Consider the following 14,381-nt stretch of genomic DNA (forward strand, 5'->3'; position numbering starts at 1 on the left):
AAACTCCCAACTTGTAGTTTGGTTTGAGGAGGGAAGGAAAGGAGGTAAAGTTGGCCTACATGTCCCTTAACTGAAAGAATGAAGTCATTGCAGAAACAGACTGAGCTACGCATCGGTGAAATTCCTCCCGTAGGGGTATTTCTACAAAGAGAAATATGCTTTTATCAGGATAACTTGTCTTTGAAAATGCACTTGGAGGAACACTTTAGGAAAGACTACTTGTCATCTGCCTACAGACTTCCAGAGCATACTTCCCAAACTTCACTGATGCAGGAAGTAAGTAGGCAAACTTAGGGCTCACACTTCAGAGCTTTAAATGAATCAAATTGTTAAGAGTGATTCACTTCTGACAGGAAGCCTAAACTGTATTTGTTTATGAGAAAGCTTCATATGCAAAGGGAGAACCATAAGAGCTCCTCAACTTGAGCGTAGCAACACCCCCAGTTACAAACACTTGGCAGAGTTATAAATACTTTATTAGTTTCAGTATAATAGTCCTCTTACACAGAAATCGGGTAACAAAATACTTACAAGTTACAAAATACTGTATACAAGTTTGAAGTAGATGTTATTCAAAAGCTTGTAACAGGCAAGTTATCTTCAATTCTGGCGCAGAACACAAGCCTTCCCGAGGGCTGTATTAAGCCAAACGATCCAGTGCTCTGCTCTAGGAATCCGTGGTCCAAGGAAAACCCCTGGGCTGTGAAGACTCGCACCAGCCTGCACATTGGGTTTCTGGGGAGGCTAGGTGTCCCAAACCATCGCTTACGAATTTATTCCAAGTTCCAGATGTTTGAGTATCCTTTTTTCTTGCTTTAGAAAAGCAATGCTAACTGTACCCGGTACTCTCTCCAGTTTGCAACGGTTCTCTGCGTGCCACGGGAAAGAACTAATTTGGATACCAGAAACCCCACCGTTATTTTTAAGTGCTATCCAACACCATCCTACTTCATGTCTTCATACAGAGCTTGCTAACGCTACTATTTTTATTTTTTCATTGGAATTTCTATTGTCATAAAATCCTCAGCTAGTGTAACTTCTTGACCATCTAACACTGACTCTGCCTGTCTCTTCAGTTCGGCGATGTCCGTGTCTCCCTCGCCTCTCTGAGCAGCTGGTTTATACTGCTGACTGAAGTGAGTCAAAACCAGTTTCTTCACTTTACACAATTTTGCAAATTCTGATGCCATTTTTGGAGTGCTGTGACCATGCTCCCTGGCCTTTTCCTCTTGGGTATCGTCCAACGTGGCTTCATGTATCAGTACATCTGCTTCACAGCAAAGCTTCGTGGCCGCATCTCCAACCACCCCTGAACAATCCCCCAAAATGCAAATCTTTCTTCCAGGAATAGGGTCTTCTAAGACGTCTGAAGGAGAAATCGTTACTCCGTTTTCTAGAACGATTGCTGTTCCATCCTTCAGTTTCCCATATAAAGGACCTGGTTGAACTCCTGGTAAATAAAGGCAAAAGAGTCCGTAAGTATTATGATGAGTGTCAGGTTTAAAAAAAAAAATTGCTTAAGAAGAGATACGCTATATATAGAGCTGTCTCACTGAAAAAATACAACCTCAATATAAATAGCAATTGATATTTCACATACTTCATACAAATAAAGAGCTTGTAACGTTAGCAGGAAGTGAGTTTGAAGAAAAGCTATATTCTTCATATTAAAGTCAATAAAGTTATGCAAATACACTGGCCATACATTTCCCTGAAAGCCACGTTGTGCTTTTTAAACTTTAACATCTGAACTTGTTTGCTCTTCCCAGTATGAGAATGGTCTGCAATATTAATCGGCCCTAGTGTTACACACCAATTCAGACTGCTCCATTGGTATGAAGTATGAAAATGTCTTTAATAGAAAATGGAAAATTGAATTAAAACGGATTACAGAGAGATACAGCAGCTCTAATTTGCTAGAACCCCTAGAAAAGTGGTCATGAAAAGATTTCAGCTGCCTGTGAACCCGATTTTGTTACATTTGCTGAAAATCGGGAGTCACTACTCAGCTTGAACACATGCATTTAGGCATTTAAAAAATTAAAAAGAGGAAAAATAAGTCAAAGTAGTTACCAAGGTCTTTCAGTTTCTGTACATTGAGTTTACCGGTCCGGGGCTTCTCTTCCACCACAAAGCCAAAGGAAGGAATGCGGTGAAATAGGCGAAATGCTTTCAGAACTAGCTGCTCATCCTCAACCAGCAAGTAAGAGTTTTCTACTGGATCCAGCTGGAGTATTCTCCCTTGTGCTCCCTGGGGAGACACCTCATCTCCGTCCAAGCAAGAAAACTCTTTAAATTCTTCCGCGGGGCACTGGTCCCGTGTGGGTACCAGTTCATGAACAGTGTAGGGAAAGAGAAGTTGCGAGTGGGAAAGCTCCATGCTCCTCCGTATGAAGTTTCGCAGTCCTAATGGCCCATAAATATCAACAGGTGGTTTGTTTGGGTCAGGGCTACTTTGGAGGCTAAGTGTACACAGCAGGCCAGGAAGTCCAAAAAAGTGGTCACCGTGAAGATGAGTTATGAAAATCTTGGTAACTCTGCCTATTGATTAGAACAACAGGAAAAGAAAAACAAACCAGAAAGAGACAGGAGAATAGATGAACACCGTAACAACTCAGAAATAATCACTTTTTGGCAAGAAGTAGGAAATAAGGAAGGAGGGAAATGAAAATAAAACCAGTGTTTAAGAAATAAATCCCAAACCACAAGGTATTTTTTTTCCACAGCAGCGATAAATTTCCACACAGGGTTTATTTTGGCTTGATTTGTCAAGAAAAGGCTGCCGAAGCAAGAGTTTTAGTTGCTTCTAAACAAGTGTGCTACCATCGACTGGTAACATCTGCCATATTAAAATGCAAAGAAGTGCTGGAAAGTGGTTGTGCTTTCATACATCACGTGGAAACTGTAGACTAATGAGAAACATAAAGTGGAATTTCTGTTGTTCCTCGTTTTGAATCTAGCGCACGAAATGAACATAATTTAAAAAAAAAAAAAAAAAAAAGCACCCAGTTTGGATTTCAAAGTTTTTTTAAAAGGCAAGAACCCCACGGTTCCCGACTGATTTGTTTCTAACAGATGAAAAATTGCACTTAAAGATTTGGGCTTTGTTTCGCGCCTGAGTTTGTCTCACTCCAGCTCTCAGGCACCGGGCCCTGCTCCTGCTAGATTAAAAAAAGCCCAGAATTTTCTCTCACTACAGACACGTGTATTTTAATCATGCTGCCTCAGTCTCCTCTGCTAGCCGAGTTCCCGCTTCCTCGCGATAAGGCATCTGTTAGGACCGAGCAGTAGGAAGGACACAATCTCCTTGTTTTAAGAACAATTTAGCAAAAATCAGTAAATTTAGTAAAAATTAAGTCTATTCAATTGGTCATTAAATCCCCCGATAGCTTCAGACTTTGGGGGAGCAGGAGGTTGGTTTTCTGTTTATAATTGATAAACCCATCTTTATAACTTGAGTGTCTGAAGTCTGCTCTTGCCGCTGTAGACTGCAAAAGCACAGCTACTGAAGGCAAGTCTGGCTTCTACTTTATTTGCCAAAATGTAAAAGTTACCATGAATACACACAACTTTACTTGAAAACAAAAGCACAACATTTATAGACAGGAAGACTCACAGCAGGTATTGTCTAGAGCTGTCTTCAGACAAATACAAACCGTGCCAGTTTAAAGCCGGTCTGTGGCCCCCGTTTGAAATTACAAAGCCCAAGAAATTAATTCAGGAGAGTTTGGTTCTCGAACGCAATTCTTTACCACAGGGCAATCAAGGATTACTGCACAGCAGGTTCAGCAACTGCCACCCATACGCAGCACCTTCAGACGCTCCTGCATGTTTAGCATGCATTCAAATACCATGAGCGCGAGGACAAAGTATTTTGTTTAGATCTCATGAAACCTTCCCCCTTCCCTCATCACAATACCTTTCAACAGCACAAACCTGCTTTGAGATGGCTCTTCATGAATTGTGTTTGAGTTCCCTCTCCGCAGTCGAAGAGCCAGCACTCTCCTTCCCTGCGAAGCACTAACGCCGATGCTCCTCTTGTTGGAGAGGGATATGCCGAGCCTGTGCCGAGGAAAGTTATATCCATCGACATTTTAAGTATGTCGGTATGCCACCTGAAAGAGAGATTTTGAGCTGCTGAACATATGTATTTATGCTGGGAAAGAAACTTTTCTGCTTTAAATGAAGGCATCCTATGTACTTTAGCGTGAGGATCAAACTCCCCTTCCCTTAAAAAATAAAAATAAAACCTCCCTGGAGTAGGATATGACTTTCAGACAACGCAGTATTTACAAGCAGCAGATTTCCTTTTTATGTCAATGCAAGGTTGCAAACACGCAGCCCAAACTTAAGACACGACCTTTGTTCACTACCTAAAGAAACAGCCCTAGCCAGTTGGAAATGCTCCAGTCTTTAAGCCCACTATTCTGCCTTCTTCTTCGCTTTATTTAAACTTTGGATTTTCCTGCCTGCGCTTTCCTCTAAAAGCCTTTTCAGAATGACTAACACCAAACAGCCACTGCTGACATTTAAATGCCGTTTCTGGACGTCAGGAGCGGACAGCCCAGCAAGGCAGAGGGGAAAGATTCGCTCCCCTCACAACAACTTCAGAGACCGCAAGAGGCAGGAGCGACCTGATTCACTTTGCCTTTGCGACGGGCGTCCTTGAGAGCGATCGATGGTTTACTTCTTATCAGTGCTAAGTGAAAAATTAAATACTACCAAACCTTTACGTAGCCTGAAGGCTGTGTGACAGATCACGGGACACCTACTGCAGCAGCAGGACCTATACAATCAGCTGCCACACCCCAGCTGTTTATGCATCCACGCTATATTGCCCAGCTGAGGAGCCCGGCCGGTCTGCAGGAGCAGGACAAGCTTTGGAAAGCTGCGTTAGGAGCAGAACTTCCACGTGCACGACTCCGGCGCCGTCCCGCCTTACGGGGTGTGCTTCCTCCAGCCTTAGTCTTCCCAGACTGAGTTCCTACCTCGTTGTCAGACGTATTTCCACCTCATTTCAAACTCCAGGCGCCTCAACGGCTTCAGATACCTTTCAAGCAAAACAATCACCATTTCTCAGGTTTAGTTGCTTTTAGAGGAGCTGCCACAGCTTTCCAAAGGAAAGCAGTCCTCCTCCCTGGTGTGCTAGCAGGGTCCTCCCAAGCACACCGAGGGGCAACATGTAATTACCTGACCTTGGGGGGCAGGATAAACGTCCATCACACCCCCGAAAGGCAGAAAAACCCGTTTTGCTTCCTTTTCCTCAGTGTAAAAGCAGATTAACAGTTTCTCAGCTGAACCGGCCTCGGGCCTTACGCCGCGAATTTGTGTCCGTGGGCTGGGACGCGGGGCCAGCCCTACCGCCGAGACCTGCCGAGGTCTAACCTCTCCTGAAACACCTCACGACTGCCCGACCACCCGCACTCACGGCCGCGCCGGGCCTCGCCCTGCCGCCGCCTCCACCCCCCCGCCCCGGGCCGCGGCCCTCCGCCGCTCCCCCAGGGCGCTCGCGGGGAACGGCCCGTGGCGGGAGAGGGGCTGGCGGGAAGGACGAGGCCGCGACGCCGCGGCGAGCGAACGCGGTTCCGGGGACGGCAGGGTTTAGTCAAGAAAACGCCTAACGCGCAGGCCCGGCTCCCCGGCCCGCCTGCCTGCCTACCTCCCCCGGGCGGCGGCAGGCGGAGCCCGCGCTGCGCGGCCCGCCCCGGCCCCGCCGCCTCCGCGCCCTCCCAGGCAGCGCTGCAGGCCGGGAAGGGCGGGCGGGGCCCCGCTCTGGCGGGAGAGGCCGCCGGCCCCCTCTCAGAGTCGGGTTAAAATAGGGCCGCAGCTCCTCCTGCCCCCCTCTTGAAGGGGTCCTTTGTAAAGCGCTGTCAAACAGCCGGGAGTCTCCGAAAACCAGTTTTGAGATCACATTGTAACTGCTTTACCTACAGCCCAAGCACCGGTTGTGTCGGCTGATCATTTGCAAGGGAGAAAAGGGAAAAAAAAAAAGCATCGGTGATTTAGGCAATCGCGTCCCAATGCGGTATAGGTCAAGCATTATTTTGTCAGAATAAACCAAAATCAAATGCAATTTAGGCAAAGGGAATGCATTTTACTAAGAAAAATAGAAGACCAGAACACGCATTTCAAGAGAGTTACAACATTATAATGGAGAAAAAAAAAACCCAATCGGTTCACATTTAAATACAATTTTAGTTTCAGCTGAGCAACGACCCTCCCGGGTAAAGCCAAGCCCGGACAGCTAGGCAGGAACTGTTCCCACAAGCACTCCAGTAGACCTCGGTTTATTTGCGTAAGGTAGATATGTTTAAGATAGAAATAAATGTAAATTATTTTGACATTTTATTTCTTGACAAACTGGCCATCTTACTATGTTTGTGTAGTCCTAAAAATATTTTTATTTTCATTAGAAAGGAACTACTTAAAGGACGGATAAGTCAAAGTCAAAGGTACTCGGAGAGTTCAGTTCAATCCAGCGCCCACTTTGCGTACGGGGAATATAAACGCACACCACGGGGTTCCTGCACCGCAAGCAAAACGTCTGATGCGAGAGCGCTTTTTACACGAGCTGTAGCCATGGTCCACCGTGCCACCGGATTCCCCACGTACCATCTAGCTGTTCGCACACGTTCCTCCGGAGAAGGCACGAGTAAGCTGCATCCTCACCGCGTGCTGCCATTCGGGAAGCGAGGGCAGGAAGCAGAGGTCTAAAGCGTGCTGAATTTTCCTCGCGGTTCACCAAGAACACCTGCAGGCTTTCCGACACCATGGTAATGTGTATTTCGGGAGTAGGTAGGTAGGTCAAGGTAGATCCCTACAGAATTAGATGCCCCTTCACCAGCGGCAGCTGAATAACATTGCTCAAATTCAGCTGTCAAGTGGGTGCAATTAGAGCTTTGCTCTAGATTTTCTCCTTGCTCCAGTATTCAATGTAACACCAGTCCCTGCCTATTACGTACGGCTGTTATGAAATGGGACAGCAGTACGCATCATCTTAAAAAGAGTCCAAAAACGACAGTGGTTTTCTTAAACTTAGGAATAGCACTTATAGCTGAGACAGAACAGGAGTCCAAACTGTACTGTTCTTACAGTCCAATCTGACAATCTCGTAGATGCCTTTATCTGAATGACAGAGGTGCTTAAATCTGCACCTTTGAAGTCAAGAAGACCCAGCGCAAATGAAAGACGACAACTTGGATTTACTTAGGCCCAGAGTCAGCTGAACTAAAATTCACAGTTGTAGCTGTACAACAGAGATCCCCACTCTCCCACAGGAGTAGTCACTAAATAGGGCCGCTAAATGACACACCTTTTAGTTTTTCATTATCTTCACAGTTACCACCAGAGGAATGTGACAAAGGGTTACTTTACCCGCTCCTGCAAAACAGCATGCTGGAAAAAAAAAACCCAAACAGTAGAAAGACACACACCTACCACAGGAAACTTGTTAAACACTGATCTGGCGTGTGAAGTGTCGCTTTGTTTTACACTTGGAAGACAAACACAACATCATGAAACATCACTGTTCACAAACGTAACCAAGAACTTACGCGAGGAGCCACATTTGGGTTTTAAAATCTGTCAGACACATTATTTTATTAGTCTTCCTCTACACGTCAATTGTTGGCATGCGGGCATACGCTTCAGGAACACACAAACCTTCGTAACATCTTTGAACACGATCACACATATTTCATAACAAAAGGCTGCGCTCCCTTAGCTACCTTTCTTCTCCTCCCCTAGACATTTCTGTATATTGCTGCCAAGAGGCTCAGTCCGGCTCCTGTCGATTTTAAGGAAGCAAGTCTTGGACCAGCCCTGGAAAAGACCGAGCTACTGACCTTAGTGGGAGTCTCTGATCCTCTCGGAAGTGTTCTGTACATCCAGAATAGTATCCTCACAGAAGAGACATGAAAGACAGACTTCTATACCATTCAGAGGGCAAAAGTCACCAGGCTGTGTGAAGAGCTAGAACACTAGTCATCCTTTAGGTGACAGTATAAGCTTAACTTACGCTATGTAGCATTACAAAACGCATCTTCTGCACACTGCATAAGAGAATTTTCTGTATAGATACAGATCGGTAAATGCTTTTGAATAAGCCAGCAAATAGAAAAAAATCAGGTTAAGTAGAATACGAAAAAGGATACTGTGGTTCCTCACTAAGCGGCAAGATTAGCAGTTGTAATTAATTCAAAGATTAATTAGATCTGAAGAATACACAAACCCAAAGATAAATCTATATATTTTATAAAACAAAAAAATCTGAAAAAGATGAAAGGGAGAGTGAAATGCACTTAAAACTTTGTGAGCTGACATGTTACCTGTTGCTAACCGAAAACAATGGCTATACATTAAAGGTAAAATTCCACCGTGTCTATATTGCAAGCTATAGATGATCCACAGAACCTGATTAAACAACGTCCACGGGTGCGTATGCATAGATGAAATCTAACCGGTACCACTTAGCTGCCGGAACTGGGACAGGTTAGAGAGACACAGTCAGGCCTTCTCTACTCTAGAGCTCCGACACATCTCCAGCCCCATCAGGGCAGGGCTGCATTGTAACTGGAGCCTCTGAGTCGGTTAAAGACTGGTTTTTTCCTCACCTGTGCAGTGGGATTTCAAAAAAAATCATGCAGGAACATCTGTACTTGGGAAAATCCCACTGCTGGCCAGTTCTGAACAATGCCTCTTGGCATCTGCTTAAAGACAGCAGGGAGCCCGTGCCAGGAAGGGAAAGGACTGCACTTCACGAAACGGGCATCTTCCCTCGGCTTGACAGCAACCGCTGTGAATTTCCTGCACGGTAGCTCTCTTTGGGAACCGAAACCACTCTTGCCCAAAGCAAGACTCCCGCTGCGCGCAGGTAATGCTATTTTCCCAAGCGCCAGGTTTTCCTGAGTACTATCAATGCCCACTGATTATGAACCATAACCGCACTTCTTGCCTGAAAAAAAAAATAATCAGACTGAATACATGGATGCAGATCTTTATTTTGTAAGACAGAGTTATGATTACGGACCGACTGCCCTGCCTCTGTGATTGTTCTCAGCCGGGACACAAGATCAGTGCATGGGATATTTTTGTAACTCGTCTGCCTAATTAGTATGTTGGCAGAAGTGAGGAAGTGTGCGTTCCCAATATACTTGAATCTAATGATGCAGAACTCTGCTGACACACTGCAACAGGCTTCAGCTAGAGTTGAATTTTCAGAAGGTAAAAATAATTTGTACACTAAATAAATAATTTTTCAGTAAGATCACAAATTTAAATACAATAAAAACCAGGCATAGCAAAAATAGATGAAAAAAAGCATTCTCTGTAAAAACATCATATGTGTGTGTTGGTCTTTTTTGTACATACACTTACATATACAAATTGCAAACCACGTACGTTGCCCAACTTGGCAATGTAGCATTTCGAGCCCCACCAGACAGCACTTTACCGCAGTTTGAATACGCATTTTTTCCCCACATCACTATTTTCTGTGTTTATATAATCAGTCTTCTTTCCTCACTTAGGTAAAGCCTTCCCAAAGTTTACTGTTCTTTTTATCTAATACATGAACGTAATCTTAAAATCAGGTACTAGGTAGCAAGCGACAGAGACCATGTCCAGGGGGGTACGGAGATTATTTTCCCTGTTCTATTTTGGACCTATTCTGTGGAGACTGCATTTTCCAATATAAATGAGGATATGAGAGAGGTGCTTGCCATGGGTAAATCCTAAGCAAGCTTTACTTCATCTCTTTGGGTTCCGGCTTCAAGTTTGGCAGTATAGCCCTTTTACATCTATCTATTTGTTTATTTTTGTCCTTTTTTGCCTTGATGCGGCAAACTATGGAACAGCATGTTATCTTTATTTCTGTTCCTGACATACCATTGTTCTTGTTCCGGAGACCAGATTTAGAGAAGTCGCAGACTGTAACTATCGCCGTGTGTCCTTGCCTGCTAATAAAAAGTAATGGAGGGCACTCAAACCTGCTATGAACAAAATGAAAAGGAATGCACATTGTGGTATCTGTATCAAATGTGCAGTACCACTCATCACAAGGAAAAATTCAACTTGCAATTTTTGTTTTTACACAAAAAACCTGACAAATTAAACCTGTAAACGGAGTGAAGAAGATGAAGTGATCAACTTAGAGCTTCAGAGCATTAGATCTTTTTAGTCCTGTATTCAAACTGAACTGAATATACTGGACTGAGACCACAAGAAACATTCAGTCAAACTTCTGTAAATGTGCGTGTCGATAGCTGCCTGTAACGCTTTCTGTTGCAGCTTCACCAGCTGCGGGTGGGGGCTTTGTTCGAAGTGGCAAGTGAGTCCACTCAGGAGTTTTTCAGTCAGCGATGTCATGAAAACATCACACACAAGTCTTTTTGTGAGAACAAGGGTATGCAAGGGAGACAACAATTTAGCTTAGAAGAAACAGAACCTTGAAAAAATTAACAAATGAAACAAAAAATCCTTTGGTACATCACCTTGGAGTCCACTGCAGAAAATCTCCTTGTAAAATCTCTAAAAGATTTCCATAAATTACTTCAGATCCTGCCTTTATGTGGTAAAACTTATTACGCAACAGCATAGCTTTGTTTTTAAAAGCTGTTAAGTCATTAATATTATTTTCTGGCTTTCCAAGGATAATTTTAACTAGTTCACATTTTTCCTGATAATGGATTTCACACAACGATGAAAACACGAAATACAAACATCGCTGCAGCTTCCACATGTGCACACCATGCTGCTCCTCAAAGCACTCTGTTTCAGAGAAACAGAGCAGCCAATGCCACAAGGAAGTCTGGACGTGGGCGTCTTTAAACGTCAGCCAAAACAGAAAGCCCATTAGACTGTTAAATTTGTCTTAAGCTGTCCTTTTTTTTTTTTTTTTTTTTGGACAAATGCTCTCTGGTGATGTCATAGATAATGCAGTGTGACAACACTCGGACAATTAGAAGACTGATTATTAAAAGCAGAAATAAATCATCCTGGAAATCAGCAGTGATGAGAGAGCTATAGTTCGTCAAACGCACTCAGCTAAAACATCATTAATGGAATTCTTTAGTGTGGTGCGGGTTGTAAGCTAGAAATGCAATGTCATTATTTAAATTAATTTTGGAGAGCTCTCTCATTCCTGTGACGGATGCCATCATCCATACAGTTTATCAGGTACTTGGGAGAGTGGGGAGAAATCTACATCAAGTGAAAAACAGGGTAGAAGGGAAAAAAAGACAACAAAATGAGCGAAAATAAATTACAGGACTCAAAGATCATGATTTAAATTGGTCTGAAAAAGGGATCCCTGCAGAGTAGAAGATACTGCCTGAGGAGTGCGATCTTCTGATACATTAGTGAACCTTAGATTCAGGCCAGTCATACACATCTGGCATGAAGGATTCGTATTCGTAGGTCCAAACCTTTGATCGAATGTAACGGTTCTTGTCAGCAGGTTCAGGGTAATGGAAAGCCATGTTGTTTGCGTACAAAAATTCCATAACCTGAAAAGTTATGGAAAAACCATGCAGTTTGTGCCTTTTACGACATTCACATAACATCCACGCTTCCGCTGCAATATGTTTAGGGCTCACAAACTGGATAAAGACAAACACCAAAGTCTTTTTACAATTCCTGAATGCCTTACCAGGGATCTGAAATCTTAATTTCGGGAATCAAAGGACCATAATTTTGGCCCATCATCGCTGCCAAACTGAAGCATCCAGCAAACCCAAGGTTTTTATAAGTGGCTCTTATTAAAGGCACAAAGAACTGGGTATCTTCTGCCCAAGCACCTAGTGTTCAAGGGTCATACTGTGCAATTCAGCAAGTTAATGCACACATAAAACACTTTTAGTACAGTCCGCTTTTATGCTTCATACTCACCTTGACAGCAATATAAATAGAAACTTCCCTGATATTAGACAGTGGAGGATAAAGTCTTCCTTGTGCAAGTTCTTCATCGGTCAACTGTTCTGTCAATGCCTGAGTTAGAAAAACAAACAAGTTCTATTTACTGCACCCCAAATGGGATCAATAACATGTTAAAAACACTTGGGAGAAACAAGTTGCTGTGTTCTTACTACTAGAGTGCTCCCAAAGCACTAGAATAAGGCAGTCAAAATCTCAAAATTCCTAAAGATCAACCCTGCCATCTGTGCCCATATCAGCAAATTCTGCTTGTAAGCATTTAGCAAAGTAAGATCCTGGTTTTTTTGGAGGCTGAACTACCCATAACCATGGAAGCTGTAAGAACACAACATGCCTGCAGAACTGTTTGGCCAGTTGATGCGCTGGCTACTCAATGTGGTAGGTGCTCCTGCTCCAGAGTGGAAAGGCAGGAGAGGATGGGAGCCTGGGGGCCACGTGCATCCCTGACCACACCGCCAGCTCTGGAACCCAGAGCGGGGCAGGATGAGGAGGCAGGCCTCCTGCCAGACCTACGAGGCTGGGAGGCAATTTACACATGGACAGATTTCTTATTTGGGTGTTTGGATGAAAAAATTAAAGTTGCAATGGAAGCTGATATTTTTCACAATTTTGTTTGATCAAAATCCATTTTTTTCCCGTTGGGGAGGGATAAAACCAACAGAAATCAAACAGGAAACCATAGAGTTTCAGCAAGATTTGAGAAATTGCCCATCACGTCATCCACCATCATGTCAGAAGCCACAGCCTACTCTGCTTCCACACTTACCTTAGCAGCCTCTAGGAAAACCTTATCACTAATATGTCGAACACTGCTGAGGATCACAGCGAGAGCCACGCCTACAATAAAATTATTGCCAATTAGGGCCACATCATTTTAAAATATGCAGCCTGCTGCCGAGAAGCTGCGAGTCATCTAGAATGTTATTTTTAAAAATCTTCCCATAGCTTTCTACACACATTTGCAAAACTATTACCATGTGTGCTAGTCATTTACCATAATAGGTGGCTTTTGACAAGGGGTTAGAGCTGACAAGGGGTTAGAGCTTAGCAGCTCAGGGAGAAAAGGGAGAGAAGGGGAAAGGCAGAGAAATATCCCTAGTGCTTCTTTTGTACCCTCACTTGTGCAGGCATAACTTCAAGAGGAGCGTATTGACACTTATTTTCTCCTTCCCCCCCCAAAACAAGCAGAAGAACCCATAATGCAGCAGCTTTCAAAGCCTTTAGTAAGACCCTTTTGTTTTAGAAATACCCAGTTGGGTGAGCTCACTGTGTGCATGTCGCATACGTAGCTGCACATGCCTAACATCCATCCTTAACTGATTTTCTTTCGTTCATTCTTCTGACTGAGTTCTCAGCTTTAAATGCTGGTAACACTTCTTCACGCTGCTTCACTAACTGTGCCTAGTGTAGCAAGGGAACCCAAGAAGAGCTGCTAATAGCCTAGTCTTCAAGATTAAAAGAAGACAATTTTATTTATTACCTGGAAAAATATAAGCGTTGTTTCCTTGGCCTGGTTTGAAGGTTCTTCCATCTTTCAGAGTCACCAGCTCGAAGGGACTGCCACTGGCAAACAAGCAACGGCCCTGTTAAACAGAGGAATAATCACAGTCAGGCAGCTTCTGAAGAGCCAACAGTATGGAGCAATACAGTCATTATGAAATACAGGGACACCAGAGTCCTACAGCTCCCAGCCAGCTCTAGGACTGGGTCAGGAAGGTACTCGAGCACACAGCCAAATGCAAAAAGGCAAACGGCCCTACTGAATGCAACTGGATTCAAGCACATTACTTAAATCCCTTGCTGACTCAGTTTCTACAATCCCAGAATGACAACAACCAAACCCACCCTTTCCAGTCAGGCCTGGAAGAGATACAAGCATCAGTAAGCATCTGCATGTTTCTGCAGCTGCAGAACATGCGATGTTTCTGCAGCAAACATCTGGAAAGCAAGAGGCAAGCACACACATTGAATTGTGCAACCTTCTAAGGAATGGAAGCAATCTATTTGTTTTATCATTCATTGTTCTTTAAGACAGCAATGACTTAGAGGAACTACTCACACACAAAATAAAGTACTTGTGTGTTAACCATTATTATAACCATAACCATCTATCAGGAACCATGGCCACAAGCCAGGACCCACCGCAGTAGGGACTGTACAAAGACAGCTGAATAATGGCCACTTCCAAAAGGAGACTGAAATAGAAGTACGGTAACAAAAGGTCACTTGTTTACTGATGGGTGGGAGGGTGAAGGGAGGGACTGCTGTATCATACTTTTATTGCTGAGAGCTCTGAGAAGAGCGAATAGTGCAGTTTGCTTATCCTTCCTTTGAAAAGGATTTTAATCAGCATGAAGTATTAAAACAAATCCAGAGTTTGGAGCGTGAAATATACCCTCCAGATAAATGACCCTTTCCTCAAGCAGTAAAACCCCTGTAAGCAAAAAAAT

The 14,381-nt window shown here is 43.7% G+C and overlaps 2 protein-coding genes across 9 annotated transcripts in view; both read right to left on the reverse strand.

Moving 5' to 3' along the window:
- Positions 1–458: 458 nt before the first annotated feature.
- LOC143173222 (zinc phosphodiesterase ELAC protein 1-like) lies at positions 459–5,680 on the reverse strand. 6 transcript variants are annotated; one of them, XM_076363424.1, is made up of 5 exons: positions 5,196–5,554; positions 4,728–5,050; positions 3,937–4,115; positions 2,074–2,541; positions 459–1,450 (listed from the first exon to the last, which is right to left on the reverse strand). In XM_076363424.1, exons 3-5 carry the CDS (start codon positions 4,091–4,093, stop codon positions 987–989), a joined length of 1,089 nt encoding a protein of 362 aa, XP_076219539.1. In that variant the 5' UTR covers positions 4,094–4,115; positions 4,728–5,050; positions 5,196–5,554; the 3' UTR covers positions 459–986. The 6 variants fall into 6 exon arrangements, with proteins under 6 accessions (XP_076219539.1, XP_076219536.1, XP_076219535.1 ...); XM_076363421.1 differs by having other exon boundaries at positions 4,989–5,050; positions 5,191–5,554; XM_076363420.1 differs by having other exon boundaries at positions 5,191–5,554.
- Positions 5,681–9,316: 3,636 nt separating this feature from the next.
- Positions 9,317–14,381, reverse strand: part of LOC143173221 (NAD-dependent malic enzyme, mitochondrial-like) — a 33,479-nt gene continuing 28,414 nt past the window's right edge. For 2 of the 3 annotated variants that reach the window (XM_076363418.1, XM_076363419.1), the window contains exons 13-16: positions 13,412–13,514; positions 12,698–12,768; positions 11,887–11,985; positions 9,317–11,504 (exon numbers count right to left, since the gene is read on the reverse strand). In XM_076363418.1, the coding sequence (XP_076219533.1) occupies positions 11,355–11,504; positions 11,887–11,985; positions 12,698–12,768; positions 13,412–13,514 (423 nt within the window). In that variant the 3' untranslated portion in view covers positions 9,317–11,354. The remainder of the gene's footprint in view (positions 11,505–11,886; positions 11,986–12,697; positions 12,769–13,411; positions 13,515–14,381) is intronic. The other variant, XR_012997491.1, reaches the window with a different exon arrangement.

This window comes from Aptenodytes patagonicus, chromosome Z, assembly GCF_965638725.1.
Source record: "Aptenodytes patagonicus chromosome Z, bAptPat1.pri.cur, whole genome shotgun sequence".
Classification (NCBI taxonomy): domain Eukaryota; kingdom Metazoa; phylum Chordata; class Aves; order Sphenisciformes; family Spheniscidae; genus Aptenodytes; species Aptenodytes patagonicus.

What these genes read in the sequence shown, in the direction of transcription:
- LOC143173222 (XM_076363426.1), bottom strand. Translation starts at nt 4,093, where the DNA reads ATGTCGATGGATATAACTTTCCTCGGCACAGGCTCGGCATATCCCTCT. An exon ending in GAAGAGCCATCTCAAAGCAG is followed by an intron (nt 2,542 to 3,936) that starts GTTTGTGCTGTT and finishes TCTAATCAATAG; the next exon opens with GCAGAGTTACCAAGATTTTC. An exon ending in ACAGAAACTGAAAGACCTTG is followed by an intron (nt 1,451 to 2,073) that starts GTAACTACTTTG and finishes TTTATTTACCAG; the next exon opens with GAGTTCAACCAGGTCCTTTA.